Source organism: Trichomycterus rosablanca, chromosome 2, assembly GCF_030014385.1.
Source record: "Trichomycterus rosablanca isolate fTriRos1 chromosome 2, fTriRos1.hap1, whole genome shotgun sequence".
Lineage (NCBI taxonomy): Eukaryota > Metazoa > Chordata > Actinopteri > Siluriformes > Trichomycteridae > Trichomycterus > Trichomycterus rosablanca.
The window spans coordinates 25,447,132-25,468,660 of record NC_085989.1 but is presented as its reverse complement, the minus strand read 5'-3'; the positions used below and the strand labels follow the sequence as shown (position 1 = coordinate 25,468,660).

At 38.7% G+C, this 21,529-nt stretch overlaps 2 protein-coding genes across 3 annotated transcripts in view; both read right to left on the bottom strand.

Annotated features, from left to right (window-relative positions):
• Positions 1-8,506, bottom strand: part of samd12 (sterile alpha motif domain containing 12) — a 189,302-nt gene extending 180,796 nt beyond the window's left edge. Inside the window, exon 1 of one of the 2 annotated variants that reach the window (XM_062990470.1) lies at positions 8,436-8,506. In XM_062990470.1, the coding sequence (XP_062846540.1) occupies positions 8,436-8,448 (13 nt within the window). In that variant the 5' untranslated portion in view covers positions 8,449-8,506. Of the gene's footprint in view, positions 1-7,831; positions 7,893-8,435 lie in introns of those variants that run through there. The other variant, XM_062990469.1, reaches the window with a different exon arrangement.
• A 5,714-nt stretch (positions 8,507-14,220) lies between these two features.
• abrab (actin binding Rho activating protein b) lies at positions 14,221-16,123 on the bottom strand. Its single transcript, XM_062990468.1, has 2 exons — positions 15,483-16,123; positions 14,221-14,811 (listed from the first exon to the last, which is right to left on the bottom strand). The coding sequence occupies exons 1-2, from the start codon at positions 16,121-16,123 to the stop codon at positions 14,331-14,333; spliced, it is 1,122 nt and encodes a 373-aa protein (XP_062846538.1). The 3' UTR covers positions 14,221-14,330.
• Positions 16,124-21,529: the final 5,406 nt, after the last annotated feature.

Here is a 21,529-nt window from a genome sequence, read left to right as displayed (position 1 = left end):
GGCTTCCCTACAACAAAATCCACCAGAGTGAAGAAAATGAGCTGACTCCAGACCTGTAGAACCACAGCTCTCTTAATAATGTTTCAACGTTTGGGTGGCACATTACCACTGAGATCCAGGGTTCTTATCACTAGCGGTGGTATCGGCTGACCATACATCTACGTACATACAGACATGATGGCTACGTCTGGAGAATGGGGGGTGGCCGAGGTCCAGAGATGGACAATGAGTGTGGTGAGGGGGATAATATAGTTTTACATCAGATTACATCAGCACACACACAAGCTTTACAATATTTGTGAACTTATCGTCCACGCCAAACCATAATACCAACACTGCATTACAAAGAAATATTTATTAACCTCCAACTCGCTACAGAACAAAACAATCCCTGCTGGTCACGTTGCCAAATCCACTCGGATTCATTTATTTTTCTCTTTGATTTTACGCTGCACATCAGCGCACAACTTTGATCGCTCGCTACTTGTTGACATGCATTTTTAGACGTGGTATTATTAAACTCCTCTTCACTTCTCGCATTTGTTTTCGTGACAAAACGTAGTTTGGGAGACCAGAGAAGCTCGTCTGTGATTCCAGTTGGTGATAGATGGTGTAGTGTGAAACCCCCTATCATCGATCAGTCATGTAGTGTGAAAGCCACACAGACTTGAAAGACTCCCGATTACAAGAGATAGAGTTGTGTAGTGTGAACTGTACAGCGATCTGACAACTTGGAAAGTCGTGTAGTGTGAACTTGCCATTAGGGGTAACCGGACCCACAGTGGCAAAACATGAAAATGAAATAAAATAATCCAGTTTCCACCTTTCTTTAAATGCTGTATGAAACGTCTTTCAGCCATGATTTTTTTTATTCAGGATGCCTTTAAGTCTTTCTGGTCATTACTATATAAGTCTGGAATGATTCAGCAGTTTTAACACTAAAATAGACAGCAGAACATGCCCTAGCTCTTTCTGAGCTTCACGTAAAGTCAAAGCTTGTATCATTTGCCAGAAAATAAATAGAGCTGACCCTGATATCTCGTAAATACAATCCTGATCCCATGTTAATTAGTGTGTGATTTACAAGGCTTAAATATGAGAGGCTTCACTACAGTAGGGAACAGAAATTAGACACTACAACACCACAAGGCAGGTACTGAGTACAAACAAAATTTTGGTTCTGCTTATCAGTTCCTAAATGCAATAACCCTTTATTATTGCAAACAAAGGATACCTATCTGAAAAGACATAATAAAATAATATCTGCCACAATGTGAATACGTTACTATATCATGCATCAACAGTGTGCACCAGCTAGCGTGCATGGCTAACCCTAATGCCAAGTTCACACTACACGACTTTCCAAGTCGTCAGGTCGCTGTACAGTTAACACTAGATGACTGGATCTCTTGTACTCGGGAGTCTTTCAAGTCTGTGTGTATTTCACACAACACGACTGATCAGCGATAGGGGGTTTCACACTACACCATCTATCACCAACTGTAATCGTAGGTGAGGTTCTCTGGTCTCCCAAACTACGTTTTGTCACAAAAACAATTGCAAGAAGTTAAGAGGAGTTTAATGATACCACGTCCAACAATGCACATCAACAAGTAGCAAGCGATCAAAGTTTGTGCGCTGATGTGCAGCGTAAAATCAAAGAGGAAATATAGGAACAACTTGGATTGTTCTATAGTGAGTTGGAGGTTATAAAATATTTGTTGCAATGCAACATTGGTGTTATGTTTTGTAGAGAACGATAAGGTCAGAAATACCGTAAGACTTGTGTGAGTCAATGTATTCTGATATAAACTAGATTACGCCCCGTCCCACCTTTTTACAACTTCTCCCCTGCGTTTCCCCTCACTCCGTATCTTGAAATGTCATTGGCTGTTCGACATAGCACTCATTGCCAGTCGGGCAACTCAGATTCAGATATTCGACAAGCTGAATATCTCTTAGTGTAGTGTAGTGTGAACTAGGCATTAGACACTGTGCAATACAGACCGCAGTACAAAGTTAAAAGTGTGGCTTTACTTTATAAAACAAAACAACATCGAATGTAATACAGAGATGACTCGTCACAACAATATGTCACAGCTTAATATTTATTATAGTCCTGTAAAGTTTATTTAAAAGTTTATTTTAACATTTTTACTTCGTGAATGTTCAGATAAAGATTTTTTTTGTAACTAAAGATTTGACGTTTTTTACCATTTTGGAGCTGAAACAAGGAATCGATCAGAATTACAATCAAAATTAAAAATAGCTAAAATACAAATAAAACCCAACACTAGGTTTCACTGACTACGCAATAAACTGTACACAATAAACCAACTCAAATTAAATTTCACGTATATCCTTAAACACAAAATGTGACGTTCAGCTATTTTTACTCATTTAAAAAAAATAGCTTTCAAACTAATAACATTATGTACTTTCAATTCTATTTACAAAGAAATTAAAAGCCAGAGAAATCCATGCTAATGACATCATGGTGTCTGTTTCATTTTTTTTTTTTTTTTTTTTTTTTTCTTCCCCTTTAGCGCATCCAATTGTTCAATTTTGCATCGTCCTTCCTCTCTGTCTATGCCGAACCCTGCCCTGACCGAGGAGATCAAAGCTAACCCATATTCCCTCCGAAACATGAGCTGCAGCCAGATGCATTTTTGCCACCCACACATTGGTGAGTTTGGCGCCACCTAGCGTTGCATGCTGAGAGACACACCCTAAGGGCACTCTTCCTCATCTCTTGTGCAGGCGCCTCTAATCAGCCGGCAGAGGTCGTAATCGCATTCTGACAGAGAGAGACCCACATCCGGTTCTTTGTCCCACCCCCCAAACTGAGCAACCGGCCAATCGTTGCTCATACAGCCACTCAGCTTCGAACCGGTGAAGCAGAGCTGGATTCGATACCACGTACCACGTACTGGTTGCAGCGTGTCTTTTTACCGCTGCGCCACCTGAGCGGCTATGGTGTCTGTTTCATGCACACACCAGGCTCAAACTAATCCACAACAAAGTGGATACTAACTCAAACTCTGATATAAAAATGTCTTTGTATTAAAACTCTGTCATGTAGATGTTTAACTAATTTATCTATAAAAATATCTTTAACTGAACATTTTCATTAAAATATGTCTAGATAGCCATCAATTTGCAGTTCCCTATGTGGTAGTTAGCACAAGATGTATCAAAAATACCATTAATTAGCATCTGCCAGACAGGACAAGATATGCTAATAAAACCATTTCTCATGCAGGCCCACCTGTTTATTAGTGCTAGTTACCAATAAGCGCTGCTTCATTCACAGAGCACAAAATAAGCACAATGCACAAACACACAAAAAGCATAGTGGCTCTTAAATAAGCAGCACTACACAATGGTTAAAACAGCAAGTTAAAATGCTCAACAAGCATCAGCTTATATTAAACTGCTGCAATATTCCACAACCAATTTCACAGAACCAGCTTCAAAGATTAAAAGTCGTTCGTTGCATTTAAATGAGCGAGCTGCTGCTGAGACCAAATGGTGCTACTGTCTTTAAAAGACTGATGCACTTTTTAAAAGGGCAACCGCACTATAGTTATATTTATGTGACATACTAATATACAGTGCTGTCAAAAGGTAAATGAGTCCCACCTGTCACATCAGAAACTACTGCCTGGATCATATTGAAAAGACTCTTATTATTTATCTGATATTTATGATGAGTCCAAGTCGAGTCGAGAGTAATAAGGGACAGAGTCTGTCCCAACTTTTTTGGTAAAAAAAAAAGAAATAACTTATCATAAACCTTTTACCCATCTTCCCCGAAAACTCTTATTATTTCTGGAGCTGACAACATCTGTTTCTGTTCACCTCAGATTAAATTCAAATTTCATTGATTTGTTGGTTCATTGTGTTTGCAGTGGATTTTCCTGGAAATGCTGAATGTAAGGCAGAACAGACCACAGACAGGGCTTACGTCTATTACAAGGCACCACACTGATTTATTTATACCCTCTCACACTAGGACACAATTTAGAGTAGTCAACTCCTATTAGTATGTTTTGTGGTGGTAGGAGTAAAATGGATTGCCTAGAAAAAATCCACACAGACAAATGCCACATTCTATTCCAAAGAATATTATACTGCCAATAAAATAGAATAAAAGAGAATCTTAATTTGTCATATATACATTTGACAAATAAAGGCATACAGAATATTCTTCTCAATAATAACTCATTTCTAATAGGGCATATGCTTGGTTCCAGATTTATTCTTGCAAGAATCAATTACAATGTGTACCAGTTCATTGCATGGCATACTTGTTCTTTTTCTACCTTTCATGGTTTGGAGGTGTGGGGAGAAGGGAACTCGTCTGGATGCCGGCTTTGGATAGCTTGTAGTCTGGTCCCCTTCCTTTAAACAGGAGGCCAGAGATAGGTGACACACAAGCCCTCACACAGCGACTACGAATATGTAAATAGTGCCTCAAGTTCATAACTAAATACGATAAGGTTGATTTTAACATTGACAGTGCATGAAAGTGGGAGTGGGCGGCAAATATCCCATGTGGGGGACAGTTAATAGAGTACCCTATGAAGCCGTTACCAGAATTCAACACTCTTACAAGAAGAAAAGAGACAGCAGCCAACAGACTAAGATCAGGCCATGGGAGGACAGCAGTTAACCTTCACTTTTGGGGCATTAGGGATTCCCCTTCTGCCCGGCCTGCCTGCAGGCTCCACAGGACAATGACCACCTGGTCCTGCACTGTCCAGTGACCAGCCTAAGAAGAGGATATAGTACCATCCACACAGCAGAGGATGGCTTCAAGAGCAGGCTCTCAGCGGTTTAAATGGAGGTGTAGCGCTAATAGAAACTACTTACTTTTTAATTACGTTTACAATTACACCTATGGCCATTAAAAAAACATAAGATATGGTGGTACATCACATACTTCCACACAGCTTGCATGATAATGGATTAATCCCTGTTTTTCATACATCTGTGTACCTCTGGGTTCTTCAAACACACCAGAAAATTGATTGACTACTTTAAATTGTCGGGGGGTGTTGAAAGTGTAAGTAAATGTGATGACTTGAATAATGAAATACCGTATATGAAAGCTGTTCATGTTTGAGATGGCACTCAAAGTAGATTATTTGAACGTTCAACAAGGGGGTTAAGAATAATCAATATTTCTTTTATAGCTGCCTTTTTGGTAGTACTGTTCTAACATAGCTTATTATTTGAAAGGTTTTCGCACTGCCACAAAACTGTTTGTGGTAATAGTTTGGGATTCAAAATATTGCAGTTTGTGTACAAATTTGCACATTTTATGACCATGTCAATGACCATGGTCTTGTAATGGGAGATCCAGCAATCTCAGAGTCCATATAATTTTAGAATAGAATAGAATAGAATGCCTATATTGTCACTGCACACTGCACAACAATTTTTTTCACACACACATATATATACACATGTATTTACAAATAAACATATACACATCTAGATACAAAAATACACATGTAGAACACATAAACCTTACAGTAAAAATAGAGGTGCTTCTATGTAGACTAGAACTAGGTGGCATGACAGTACATTTGGTATGCCGGCTTTGATTCTTCGTACAGTATGGATTTTTTAATATACCGCCATACCGTAGCACAGTTAATACAACAGCTGTAAGCTTCAATAGGCAGCAAATCATATGATATTGTTTGCCGCTGAAAGCGCTATGGAGCGCTGTGCAGATTAGATACAGCTTACTTGTTCACCAGGTAGCGTTAGCATGACAGATGTGTTGACTGTTGAGAGAGGTTTTCTTGATATGGCGGAAACAAATATACAAAAACAGCAAAGAAACAATTAAAACACTATATCTACTGTACAGTTTGTTGGGGAACAGTTGTTGCAAAAAGTTAAGTGACGTTACTACCGAGGCAAAAATACTTCAGTTTCATTGCTATACCAACATTACACCAACAACACCGAAGCAAGCTAGAAGCGGAGATGTACAAAGTCGTCCACTTTTCTACAACAGACCTGTGATCAAGTTGTACAATCAGTGGAGTCATACCTCAGTATATTGGTATAACTGTGCACTTCATCACTGGTGACTGAAAGACTGCAAACACTTTATTTGTTAGGAGAGCTAACAGTAATTGTATAAAACTTAGATATTATATTAATAATAAACATCGTATATATTGCACCTATTTCAGGCGTACTGATTCCATCATATATTGTGTCATTGTGTAGGGCCAAGCAAAGCTTATAGTACTCAAAACCTTACACCAATCAGGCATAACATTAAAACCTCCTCCTTGTTTCTACACTCCACTGTAGTCCATCTATTTCTCTACATACCTTCTTAGCCTTCTTTTACCCTGTTCTTCAATGGTCAGGACCCCCACAGGACCACCACAGAGCAGGTATTATTTGGGCGGTGGATCATTCTCAGCACTGCAGTGACACTGACATGTGAGTGGATAAGACACAGCAATGCTGATTACTTCTTCAGTTAAGAGCTGTGATTTTACACACTTCACTCTTCTCCAGCAATATACAGAGAACATGAACAATGAGGTCTTGAATAATTAGTTACTGTTTCTGCTGTATGGTTACATACACTCATAAGCCATAAGCCTCCTTGTTTCTACACTCACTGTCCATTTTATCAGCTCCACTTACCAAATAGAAGCACTTACAATTACTGACTGTAGTCCATCTGTTTCTACATGCTTTGTTAGCCCCCTTTCATGCTATTCTTCAATGGTCAGGTCTCTCCCAGGACCACTACAGAGTAGGTATTATTTAGGTGGTGGGTCATTCTCAGCACTGCAGTGACAATGACATGGTGGTGGTGTGTTAGTGTGTGTTGTGCTGGTGTGAGTGGATCAGACACAGCAATGCTGATGGAGTTTTTGAACACCTTACTGTCACTGCTGGACTGAGAATAGTCCACCAACCAGAAACATCCAGCCAACAGCTCCCCGTGGGCAGCGTCCTGTGACCACTGATCTGGAAGGTCTGGAAGATGACCAACTCAAACAGCAGCAATAGATGAGCGATCGTCTCTGACTTTACGTCTACAAGATGGACCAACTAGGTAGAGTGGACACGGTATTTAAAAACTCCAGCAGCACTGCTGTGTCTGATCCACTCATACCAGCACAACACACACTAACACACCACCACCATGTCATTGTCACTGCAGTGCTGAGAATCATCCACTACCCAAATAATACCTGCTCTGTAGTGGTCCCATGGGGGTCCTGATCATTGAAGAACAGGGTGAAAGCAGGCTAAAAAAGTATGTAGATAAATAGATTGACTACAGTCAGTAATTGTAGAAGTACAAAGTGCTTCTATGTGGTAAGTGGAGCTGAAACAAGGAGGTGGTTTTAATGTTATGGCTGATCGGTGTATAGTAATTTTAAACATTAAATATACAATGATTCGTTTGTAAATATAACGTATGTCATATTTTAAGATAAGTTTGTCAGATAATTCACCTACTTTAAACATTTACTTAGTAGCCAACAACATGCAGTACCTTAACGAGCGTCTTTTCAACAATACAAGCTCAAGTTCCAAACATGCAGTCGGACCAGACTCGTGCTCTGTAATGAAATATGTTTATCGAACACTTCTCGGAATTTGCTTAGCAGTCATAACAAAGCACAGCAACCTGCAGATGGTTATTGTGGAGTTCCTTAAGAATCTGCACGTCCTCTAAAACGCGTTTGCTTTAATTAGCTAGTTACTTATTTGGATATCACTCTCACCTTAATTACCTGTGCTTTTACATCAGAAACGAGACAATGAGACAACTTACCTCTCATGGGGTTTTGGATCCAAAGAATCCCCCCAACAAGATGAGGCGACTGGCCAAGCATCTTGATACTGATTCAGGTTAGGATCTGTTTGTGGTTCTTTTATCCTCACCACGTATGCTCCCCGTGTCATGCGTTCTTCAGACTCTTTGTATACGTGCTACAGCTCAAAATCATGTTTAATCTGACCGGTCGTTAATACCGTTTCAAAGGTTTTTCTCACAATTTGCTATGGCAGTAACTAACCACATCATTCCATAGCAGAAAAGACGCGCTAGTCTGATAATTTTGCCTCCCGGAGATCCCTCAATGCAGTTTATGTGCATCAAAGCATGAATAACAGCATGATACATGCGTGATGTACAAGCGCAAATCTGTATATTATGTGCACCGGCTGATTCCTCACTGCAAGCCCATCACTATTACATATATATCTCATATATCAGTTCCGAGCAGAATGCACCGATGCAGCTGCAGAAGCCAATCATAAACCTTGTGATCTGTGTTCAGTACGCGTCTCTTTATTATTAGTTGTTCTAGCGTTCCAAAGATCGAAATGGTAATCTAACAAAATCAATATTTAATTTGTCAATGTATAAAGCTCACCTTCGACAGCCATTCTGCTACTCCATGGAACTGCACATAATGTTGACGCTTGCAGTATCAGCAGCACTCTCATCAGCTAATCTCCCCACGACTGTTCACTTGCTGCTGGCAAATTCTGCCAGCCACGCGGTTGCCAGATTGAATCAACTGTAAACAACTACATCAATTAATTCATTGTCTGTTTTACCACCGCTTTGTCCTGGTCAAGGTCGCGGTGGGCCTGATTCACCGGACGAAAGATAGGAAACACCCCAGTCATGGCATACGTCCGGTCAATCACCGGAGGTTTGGTAGGGATGGTGGAAGGAAACCGGATTATCGAGAGAAAACCCACATGGACACAGGGGAAAACATGCAAACTTCACAGGAAGACCCTGGGCTGGAATCAAACCCTCACACTGTTGCTGTGAGGCAAAAGTGGTGTCCCTAAAGTCTGGACACATAGGAAATATCACTACTATAACTAACTATATGTTTACTAAAATACACACACATATTGCATGGCAAATAGTGGAAAACACATTAAATATGTTTTTAATTAATATTTAAATGAAATAAAATGTTCTTGAAAAATGTATTGAAATGTATTGAAAATATGCATTTTGCCCATGTGTCCAGACTTTAGGGACACCCTGTACATTACAGGGCCATTACTAGGACGTCATATTTGGGTGGGCAACAACACAAATGTTGCTTTTCGTAAACAGGGTATGTAAACAAGCTGGACCATTTACCTAACTAAATAAAACTAATCTAGCTGTCTATAAAATAATTTTATACCTTCTCAGCAAGCCAACTCCAGTGACTAGCAACATATTGGCTATAGCTAGCATAGAGCTGGCTAGCTTACAAAACCAGTGACCACCAAGTGAGTTGGTAACTTAAAAGAAACACACAGCTTGCAAAATGTGCAACATCAGCTGTGAAACTATACAACACTGCTAGCTTATACTTATTTTATTATGATTTTAACATTATGTTTTACACACTTTGGTTACATTCATGACAGGAACGGTAGTTACTCATAACACAAGATCCATCAGTTCACAAGTTTTTAATGTCAAACACAGTCACGGACAATTGTGTCAGAACCAAAGAAACGATGAACAAGAATTAAAGGTATGAACAGTATTGCTGAGAGCAGCTAGTTGCAAACAGGTTTAGCAGTTCACTTAAAACTTGCTGTCAAGTCACTACAGCATGTCTGAAGAAGTGTCAGGGTTTGGTGATCAGGGTTGCCAGGTCTACCAATAATATCCACCCCAAAGTCTGTCTAAAACCGGCCCTTCAGAAGCTGATACTAGCTCACAAAAATGTAAAGAAAACTATCAGTGTACTGCTCCTATATCATCTGTTAATCTTACATAATTATTATTTCTATATTCTAATTTATACTTTTTGCATTTTGTTTAGTGGCATTATTATTATCATTACTACTGTTATTTCATTTTATTATTAATAATATTATAATATTATTATCTTTTCTAATAATTTCAAATCCGTCAAGAAAATGTAACAGTAACACAATTAATACTAAAAGGACTCATTTTGACTTGTACTTTTTTGTTCTTTTCTCTCCTCCTTTTCTCTCATATCTGATCCTCTTTGCCTGTGAACAAGTTTGTCATTCCATTCTCTTATCATTTCTGATTAAAATTTCAGGTTGCATGAAGAGCTATTTTGAACTTTTGGACACTTCTTTCTGTCTGGTTTTTATTGACACTCAGCTCAAGCATACTTATAATTACTACTTTTTGCTATTTTCTGTTCTGTCTTCTTCCCTTTTTCTGTTACGACTTTTCAGGACTCCCTTCCACTCTTCGTTTTATGCCTTTTGATTTAGAAATAGTTACTTGTTGCTGGTCCCAAACTCGGATAAAATAAAGAGGGTTGCATTAGAAAGGGCACCCAGCATAAAAATTGTGCCAAGTCTGGTTTGTGAACCGGAATAAACCGCTGTGGCGACTCCTGAAACACGCAAGCAGCCAAAAAAAGAAACATGCTGCTTAATGCTACCCTTAAGCCCTATCTAAAATCTTGAAATTATAAGATTGGCACAGATTTATTAATTGCTTAACAGTTGACAGGGTAAATGACAAAGTTTAAAAAAATGACCTCTGTTTCATATCCTCCTTTGAAAAATAACAAATCACAGTGTGGTCCATAGATCAATTACATTGCTGAGAATACATTTTATGAGTTCTTAATTTTTAATGACTGCACAGTCCTCTGTATCTGTCAGGATGCATGACTGAACAGTTTCTTTAGTTAAGATTTGTGACTCTAACCTTCAGCAATAAACAGAGAACATATACAGTGAAAGTCTTGAATAATCAGTTACTGTTTCTGCTGCTTGGACTCTGTGCTTTAGCACATGAAGAGTGGAAACCATCTCTATAAGCTTAATGTATAATATACATACGTATATGCTAATACATTTGAGACCAGAAGTTTACAAACACCTTGGCTAAAGACCTTTTCAAAGAATCAAAAGTTTACATGCACATTGTAGGTTTTTTGTGGCATTACCTTATAATTGAATACCTAATCAAATGCTTAGAAGAGCCTTGCACAAGCTTCTTGAAGTACTGTTATGTAATATTTACCTTATTCCCTCTGACAGAACTGGGGCAGTTCAGTCAAGTTTGTTGGCCTCCTTGTTTGGATACCATTTTTTTAGTTCAGTTCACACACCTTCTATTGGATTAAGGTCAGGACTTTGCAATGGCCACTACAAAACATGCACCTTGTTGTCCTTTAGGAACTTAGGAAGGTTCATTGTCCTGCTGCAAGATTCTTTTGTGACCAAACAAGCATTGCAGAAATTCTGCAGCCTTAGCAAAGTAACTTAGGTAAGTAGTTTGTTTTACTGCTCCTGCTCATCTGTATATCTAGAGAAATTACTGTTGAGTTTGCTTAAGCATTCAGGCATTTGTTTGATTGTTCATTTGTTCATTAATGAATTTGTATTTTAAGTTTAGGTCAAAAGTATATATACACTTGTATGCTACAGAAATAACATGGCATTCTTGGGATTTCAGTGATTTTTTCTTTGCCAATGAATTGGCATGGTGGTGCAGCAGGTTGTGTTTGTGCCACACAGGGCTCTGGACTATTAACTGGAAGGCTAGGCGTTCCAAACCTAGCTCATTAAGCAGCAACTGTTAGGCCCTTGAGCAGATGACCCCATCTCTAAACAAGCTAGAATTTAGAATTTAAAAGTTAGAATCTGTTAATTGGAGTAACTGCAGAAGGGAGTAATGGAGTGGAAATAGGGTTGTGTAGTGAAAGAAACGTATATATCTCTATGCACTCTGTTTGATTGGCATGTGGCAATGGGCAGCAAGAAGTGTGGGTGTCCCACACAAGTTCCTGGAGACCTGGGTTTTTAACCAGGTCACTGTCTGTGAGGAGATGTGTGTGATAAGTGTGTTTCTGTTTTGTGCCCAGTGTACCTGGCGCTCTATTTTCATGAGGTGCCGATCTAGCGCTCTGCTTAACGTAGAAGACGATTAGTAACTCTTTTGTATAATATATGCATCTGAAGAAGGCCAGAAAGTTGTAAGCTTAACCTCTAATAATTCAAGTGACATATTAAAAAATACATTACCTGTATATACATCTGAACAAAGTGGAAGACCTCATGTCAGGATTTTATTAGTATTTATTTATTCTTCTCTGTCAATTAGCCTTCAAACTTTTTTGTATGTAATAGCTGCCTTTCAAAATTACAAATAACAATAATAATAATAATAATAATAATAACTGAATAGTCTACCAGGTAGCTGTAATAAGAATGTAAACCATAAATTAAAATTTTTATTGCTCTGTACAAGATTTTAATACAGAACATTGTCAATAAAAACTAGTACTATAAATACTTTCAAAACAAACCTAAATGGTACATCTAGGCTATTGCAACTTTGCCAAAGACAAAATGATCGTTTAAACACTGCATATAAACTGAAGTAATTGGATACAGCGTCAGTGCGCCGTCTGCTGGTTAAACCCACTCATTACAAAACTGCGTTTTGCTGAACTGTAAAATGAGACATGCTTATTATACAGTTAATAGTTTAAACGATATCTGTATTGGACAATTAACTACTACAATTCTTATTAAACCATTAAAATAACACTGGATCACATGTAGCGTATTACAAAACAATCATGTGCTACAGTACTGTTTTTACGTGCTGGTTAACAGACTCCTCCAATTTTACTCGGGTAAATCCCATCTTAAACGTAATTGTTAGCTTCAGTGAAATTTGTTATGTGATTTCCTGAAGGCCTGGGTCAACATAGTAGATATATGAATAAAATCTTCAAATTAGGTTTCACCAGCCGCCACATCAACGAGCAATTTTAATGTGCTACATAGTTAGCATGCTAGCTAATTAGCAAGCCAATTTAAGAGTGTGTAATGCCTTGTGAAGGACCGTGCCCAGTCCAGGATGTATTTCAGCATTTTCCTGTGACATTGGACCCACCACCATTAGCTATCAAAGGATAAATAATAACATATTTTCTTCCCCATACAGGTATGGTCTTTTAGTTATATGCTTTTATTTCATTACAGACAGTATGCACCCAAAGTATTTCATGTTTTGTCTGGTCACCTTTAGTTCTTTTGTTAAGATACATCCATTGCTGCATTTCACTCCTGCAAAACATTCCAAAAAGTTGAAATAGGGGCAAAAAAAAGAAGAAGAATGTGATTTCAAACAGGAGATGTCAACATGTAATTGTAATAATGATTTGGAACAAAAGCAGTACCCATGAAAGACTGAGTCTTTGAGCAATTAGATCGACAGATGATCTCCAGTTTGTCAAGAAACGTGTTTAAAAACCATGTTCCTTAAAAAAAGGAATGGGTTTATGCAATTATGCAGAACATAATATTATTAAATGAGTCAAGGAATCTGGACACATGCTGCACAAATTACAAAGGCATGACTGCGAAAAAAGAGTGTACAGGTACTGAACTGGCCTGCCTGCAGACCTGTCCCCAATAGAGAATGTGTGGAGAACTTTAAAACAGAAAAATACAAGGCGCCCAGATGGCGCAGCGGGATATTCCATTTGCACACCAGCACCGAGTTTCTGAACTCCCTGGTCGGCGGGCATAATTGGCAGTGCCTGCAGCAGATACTAATCGGCCACCGTATCTGCAGGGTGGGGGCCGGACTATGTGTGGGTGGGTGGATGGGTGTTCATACGCCTGTGCAGAAATCATGGGCGAGATGAGGAGGGCTGTACATGTGTCAAAAGAGGTGTGTACACTGACGTGCTCTCCTCGGATGCAATCTGGTATCTCTCAGCAGCGGAACACAAAATTGAGTGCACTAAATCAGGAGGAAAATGGGGAGAAAATGCATAAAAAAATAAAATAAAAAAACTGAAAAATACGACGACAACAGCCCTGCTCTTTAGATGTGTTTGCAGGAAGAACGGGAGAAAATAACACCTAAAACACTAAATTGCTTGGTATCCTCAGTGCCAAAATGTCTTTTAAGCAAATGGAAACATTACAAAATATTTTACTGTCGCAACTTTTTTGGAATGTGTTTGCAGGCCTGAAATGCTGGAACAGATGTACAGTATGTTAACATAAAATGAAGTTGACCAGAAAAAAACATATATTTTGGGTTTATACTGTCTGCAATGAAATAAAAGTCAAAGTATTTGTTTGCATTTTCCATACTGTCCCAACTTTGTCTGATTTAGGGGTTGTAAAAAAGGACATTTTTATGAACTCAACAAGGTGAAAACAAAATGCATCACAAAGTATATTTTGGCAAACCATGTAACAGGTAGCAGCAAAATCCACCTTTTGCCGCTTGTTCTTAGAGATGCCATATTTGCATGATGTCATAAAGCAGTTCCACATTTGTGTTATTCCAGCAGAGTAATAATAACATCATCATCCTGTCGCTGCCACAGCATCTCGCCCTCAAAAGCCACCTTGCCATGCTTCCTGGCTCTCATCAGTATGCCCACCACCTTGTCTGAGATTCGCACATATCTATCAAACAGCTCGCCGAAGGTGATCCGAGTTTTGCCATCCGGGTCAGGGTCGGCCATGGTCCGGATAATAAAGCACATGTGCTCAATTTCACGATGGATGTGTGCTTCAGCACGTTTAGCTCTTTCAGCAGTTTTGCTTCCCTCCTTGGGCCTGCCGTAGCCATCCTCACCTCTGCGCAGCCGGTTGGACATGGAGTATTCATAGTCAAAGTCTTCGCTGAAGGGGTTTAGCTTTTGGTTGTCACTGTGCTCAGATGCCCAATTCTGCCAGCGACTTGTCAGGTTCCCCACAGCACTGTACTTACTAGAGAGGGCGTTTATCTTATTGGCATCTTCCACTTTCTTGGCCCTGTGAAAGTGCAATAAAATGTGAAAAATTTTAGTTATAGTTAAATATTTTTTTTAATTCTACTTTAGAATTACCTTGTGATTTTTCCTCCCATTTGCCCATTTGTAACTTCCACCCCACTTCAGCCCCTTACCCCAAATGAGGAGAGCTGCAGACTATTATATGCCCCTCTGACGGGGCATCACAGAGAGCAGCACTGTAAACAGAGTCACACATTTTGCATCTGTGAAGCTCTCATACTGATGCCTTGAACAGCCAGCAGAGTCCTCAATTGCAGCAACCCCTTTGACACCCCTCCCATCAGACACTGCAAGTCATGTCTGTGTAGACACCTGGCTGATCGATAGCACAGCTGAGATTCAAACTCAAAGGTGTTGGGCTAGTGCATGAGTTTGCTGCACCACCCAAGCAGCACAAACAATTTTAATACATTTACAATGAATAGCCACACACACACATTTACATGTAATATAACATAAATGTAATATCTGCTGGACATCACATTTTTACATTGGTGTGTTATTATCAATTTAACCATGTTACCATGTTTGTCTTGTCAATTATTTTGAAAATGAATAAATATACTGAAGACCAAAACACCTATAAGTATTTTAGGTAACTCTAGGTCATATTTAAGGGTTCAGTTTGAGCATTATGAGATCAACACTTACCCAAGTACTGATGGTCGCTTTAGATGGATTGATAATGGCTCTGTTTCATTTTCTTTGGTTTCCTCCTGGTTCTCTGAACTATTGAGCTCCAGTGCCTTCTCCTCGGCATCAGATGATCCACCGGCCTCATTGGCTTGCCCAGCAATTTTACGCTCCTTTTCCACCACCTTCCAGCTTTGTGTCAGCTCAGACACCATGTTGGAGCACTTTCTGCGCCTGGTAGGTGAGCTCCTCTTGCTCAGCATCTTGTCCAGCTCCTCTGTCACTGGGTCCTTACAAAGCCGGTTAGTCAGAAACTCAATGCCTGCGCTCTTTTCTTGGACATCTCTTGTCACTGTCTTTACTACCTGCTTGGTCTTGATGCGAGACTCCCCATCCTTAGATTTATGTTCATTGTCCTCACTTTGGGTTTTTTGTTTGTGACTGGTTTGAGGTTTCTTCTCAGACAGACACACATCAGTTTCAGAATTGTAGCTGTCGGGGGCCCAGCCTGTGGGTTCAGAAGTCTGCTTCTCCTCATTCTCACAGATCCATTGCTGCCAGCTTCGTGCCAGGCCACACACCATGCTCACTGTACGCAGCTTCTTGATGTTCTTGTTGGCAGAAGGCTTCCTCTGAGCTTGGACTGCAGGTTCAGACATTGTGCATTCACTCACCCAACTACCCTTTGCTTGTTTTTATACCATACAGTTGTTATTCTCTGGTAATTTCTAGACACGACATCCTCTCTCAGTCAGTGATGGTTTTGAAATGGGGAGCAAACCCAACCCACGATGGTGGAAAGTATGCCAGGCATGACAACCTCCCTTATCATCTTACCCTGACATTTTCCCCTCAAACATAGGAGAACGTTGTGGAGTCATGTTTCATCAGGGTTAGTGGACATTTGCGGCTGTGCCTGTTAGACATTGCAGAAGGTAAACAGGGCAGAGCTGCAAAAGCGCTTTAAGTTCTTTCAAGCTCTCTGCAAATGTGCAGACAGCTGAAGTAACACTCTGCTCAGTTTATCTACGTATGTAAGCACTAGTGTATATTTCATATTTTGTTCAACTGTACAAAAACTGTTCATTTGCTGCATTAATTAGCGTAAACATTTGCCTCGACAGAAGCTGGTCTTCTGCATTTGCCATCCATTGTGTGCTCTCTGAAATCTATTATTTAATTCCATTTATGTTGTGTGTTTTTGATAAAAATATAGAACCTACAAAGGTTATTGAAATATATTATCGTCCATATTACAAGGTAAGCCTGATTACTGAACCAACTTCATATAAAGCTATACTGTATAGGTCTATAGTTCAGTCCTTTATAAGATAACTTTAAAAGATAACTTTATAAAAAAAAACTGCTTTCATTTGTTCCATATTAAAACTAACTGAGTGACTGGGTTCAGTTGTTATATATGTTTATAAATGCATCAAAGCTTGTGTAGAATATACAAATCTGCATACAGCCTTGAATAGTTACAACTGATTGCACAAATAAATGCTAAACAAAATAATATAATAAACCCTTTGGAATCATCTAGATATCTGCATTAGTTACTCATTTACTATCATTACTACATCCTGGTCATAGTTGCACAAAGTGGAAATACACATTGGACATGGTGCCAAAATATCACAGGGCATTAGACACTCATAACTGACACGTTCATGTAAAACCTTTGTGCTAATTTGTTAAATGTTGCCATTAACGTGGTTTGTTATTTCTTCATTGACTTATTAAGCCTCAGTGTCCTTTCATCCAGAACATAAATACCACTGTCAGCTGTGTGGAGATCTTCACCACTAGTGAAAAACACAGTTGACCAATCCATTTGTGTATTTGTGCCTGTCTTGCAAATGTACATGTAGTCTTGAATTTATTCAATATACCTGCAAATAAATGCAAATCAGTTTCCATGTATGGCAAAATCACAGCTAATAGAAAGAGGAAAAATATATAAAGTGTAGGCCAGGCATGATTTTGGTGTCAAAGGCAGGAGTCACATGATCCTGTGCAGCAGTGCTAATGTCTTTGCCCAGAAAAGAATGTGACTCCTGAAGAAGTCGTAAAGCCTTTCTTGGATATGTAGCGGATCAGCTTGCATCACACCTAGCACTGTGCAAAGACATGCACAGCACTTCCATTACACTGTACCCTCCCAACAGCCACATTTCTCTAGGTTATGCATGCAAAGAAATAGAAATAGATTATAATGTTGCATGAATGCATTTCTCTAGTCAGTGGCGTTTTAAATGTGTTAATGTTTGCTGGCCTAATTGAAAAGCTGTATTTTTTTATATTCTGGCTAAAGTCATGGCTAGATCGTGGCAGCTGTGAGCTATCAGTCAAAAGGGCAAAGACTGGATGCATGTCACTAAGCATGTGCAGGAAACAGAGGACCTGTGGGTGACCCTACTGGGAAATTCTGTCTAACAAGGGTAAAAGGGAACCATTCAGTTCATAATCCCTGAAGGTTATATGGGAAATCAACAAAGGAAATAAAAGTAACATCATAGTTTGAATTCAAAACATATATTTAGGGAAAAAAGTGCTTTGAAAATGATATAAGCTATGAAAAAGAAGCACAGTTGTACTGTGAAAAAGAAGCACATTTCATTATAACATGAAATATTATAATCTGAAACCACTTAATAATATCTGACATTCGTTTGAATAATTTAGTCATTCATTCATCTTTAGTAATCACTTCACCCTGATTAAGGTTGTAATCAGGTACAATTTTAAGTAGCCACTCCACCATAATATAGCAAAATCTAACATATTTAAAATGAAACATGAACTATAAAGATATATAGGTGTATGTAAACACCTGACACCTATGAGCTTGCTTGACAGTTTATTTCTAAACCATATCTCTGTAGCTATAATAAACCATTTTATATAGCCCATTCATCAGGTCAGGCACTGCTGTTGGATGAGACGTTTATCCCAACGGTGTTTAATAGGATTAAGCTCAGGGCCAAAAATTTGGAAGCATATGAATTATTATAAATAATTGATTTTTACTTCATTAAGCAGTAGGTGTGGCTGAAACACCTAAGTCAAACATTTAGGAGGGTTGTTCACATATGTTTGGCAATATAGTGTATCTTACACTTAATATATGTCTAAATTAAGTGGAAATACACTATATGGACAAAAGAATTGGGACATCCATTCTAATTATTGAATTTATGTGTTTCAGCCACAACAGGTACGAATCAAAATCCAGGTCCCCAGGAACCAGTTGAACTCTGTCCAAGTCATTTATTTCCTAAAAAATAAAAATAAAAAACACACATTGTTATTTTAAGTGTATAATTTCTATAATTGACCTTATTCCAAAAAATATATATATTTTATGGTTTATTCGCTTTATGAATTGTGCTTGAATAAATATTCAAATATACATACATATAAAGTAAATACAGGTACCAAACATCCCATTCTCTCATCCACCAGCAGGTGTCCGTAAAGTAACAGTTTTACAGCCTACCAGCTGAACTGCTCTAGATGCCTTAGACGATTTTGAAACGTGGATAAACGGTATGAAACTATGAAATAAAGGGTAAATAGTTTTTAACATAATAACCCAAAGCATTTCAATTTGACTGAGTTAATGTGATGAAATCAACACATTGTGACCTTGCTTTTTTAATAGCTTGCTTCTAAAAAACTAACATAACTATTAGACTGCACATGCAAAGTACTACCTTGGGATATGAGTCAGTATTAGTGAAGCTTTTACACCACAAACAGATTAAATAAATGAAATAATTACGTACTCTGTTTAACAGATTAAATAGATAAATAAATATAATAAAGTAATTATCATATATAAATAAAAAGTTAAAAAATCAAGTTAAAAATAGAATTTAAGTATTCAATAATCAAACATTCTACAATAGGCAAAAGAATTGGCAAATGCTAGAGTACCATAATTTTGTATAAAAGGAGGATCCACCAAAGCAAAGATGGGTCATGGCTGATCACTTTGTGCCTAACTGTATGAGAGCATTTCTTAACACAATATTGCAAATAAATGAGGTTCTTTTATCATCTTCTGTACATAATATTATGAAAAGATTCAGGCAATCTCAGTCAGTGTAAAGCACTGTTAAATGTGCACGACCTCGAGCTTTCACTGAGCATAGTCTGATGCTGCATTGAGAACTGTATCCTGAAACTCTAATATGCTATGCAAAAACGTTACCGAGTTCTTTGGGCCCAAGTGCATCTCAGATAGACTGACGGCTGGAAATGTGTGTTGTAGTCAGATAAGTCCACATTTCAGATTGTTTCAGAAGAACTGACTGTGATTTCACAGTGTCAAAGACTAAAAGATTGCTATTAATGAAAGGTGCAAAAGCCAACATGTGTCATATAGGAGTGCATCACTAACATATGTGTGAAGACATATGCCTCCATCAAGGTGATGTCTTTTTTCGGGGGAAGTTCATGGTTATTTTAGCAAGATAATGCCAGGCCTCACTCTGCACAAGCTAAAACAGTGTGGACTGGGTGTGTTCAAAAACCTAGTGATCTCTCTACATAGACAGCATTCTACGCACGGTCCCGAGAAGAAGCCTGTTTGAATTTTTAGATGCCTTAAAATGCTGCCTAGTAAGGTACCTTAAATTTGAACTGTATTTTGCTTGAATTACGAGAAAGCATCTGATGCTGTAATCGCTGTCTAAGTAGTGCGTTTGAATAACCTGACTTATAAGTCGATGACTTATTAGAAACCTCTCTACTGAGGCAGCTGCCTATGTAGGCAGTAGACAGCAAGGTAGCTCACTATGTTTTCGAACAGACCCATAGTGTGTGCTTGACTGGCCTGCCTGCAGTAAACATCTGATTCTTTTTGAAAATGTGCAGCACATCATGAAGACGAGACTCTGGCAGTGACAACCTCAATCTGTTGAGTAGCTGAAGTCTTGTATCAATAAAGAAGGTGCAAAAATTCTACTTCAAAAATTGAAACGATCCTCAGTTCCCAAATAATTATAAAGTGTAATTAATAGTAAATGTGATGTAACACAGTGGTAAAATTCCTCTGTCCAAGCTTATTGAGCATGTTGCAGACATTAAGAGAATTAACAACTCACAGATTATTGTATTAAATAACAAGAATATTGGAAATAGGGTTTGTTATTTCATTTTTATTTAATTATATATATATATATGTAATTTTTTAATTATAACCTGAGACTTTTTTTTTTCATTTTAAGCTGTAAATAAAGTATTGGGTTTGTAGGACCCCAAACAGAATATAAAAGTTAAGTACAAAAGCTCAGACTTGACCAGGTTATACAGTGTATCACAAAAGTGAGTACACCCCTCACATTTCTGCAAATATTTCATTATATCTTTTCATGGGACAACACTATAGACATGAAACTTGGATATAACTTAGAGTAGTCAGTGTACAACTTGTATAGCAGTGTAGATTTACTGTCTTCTGAAAATAACTCAACACACAGTCATTAATGTCTAAATGGCTGGCAACATAAGTGAGTACACCCCACAGTGAACATGTCCAAATCGTGCCCAAAGTGTCAATATTTTGTGTGACCACCATTATTATCCAGCACTGCCTTAACCCTCCTGGGCATGGAATTCACCAGAGCTGCACAGGTTGCTACTGGAATCCTCTTCCACTCCTCCATGATGACATCACGGAGCTGGTGGATGTTAGACACCTTGAACTCCTCCACCTTCCACTTGAGGATGCGCCACAGGTGCTTGGGTTTAGTCCATCACCTTTACCTTCAGCTTCCTCAGCAAGGCAGTTGTCATCTTGGAGGTTGTGTTTGGGGTCGTTATCCTGTTGGAAAACTGCCATGAGGCCCAGTTTTCGAAGGGAGGGGATCATGCTCTGTTTCAGAATGTCACAGTACATGTTGGAATTCATGTTTCCCTCAATGAACTGCAGCTCCCCAGTGCCAGCAACAGTCATGCAGCCCAAGACCATGATGCTACCACCACCATGCTTGACTGTAGGCAAGATACAGTTGTCTTGGTACTTCTCACCAGGGCGCCGCCACACATGCTGGACA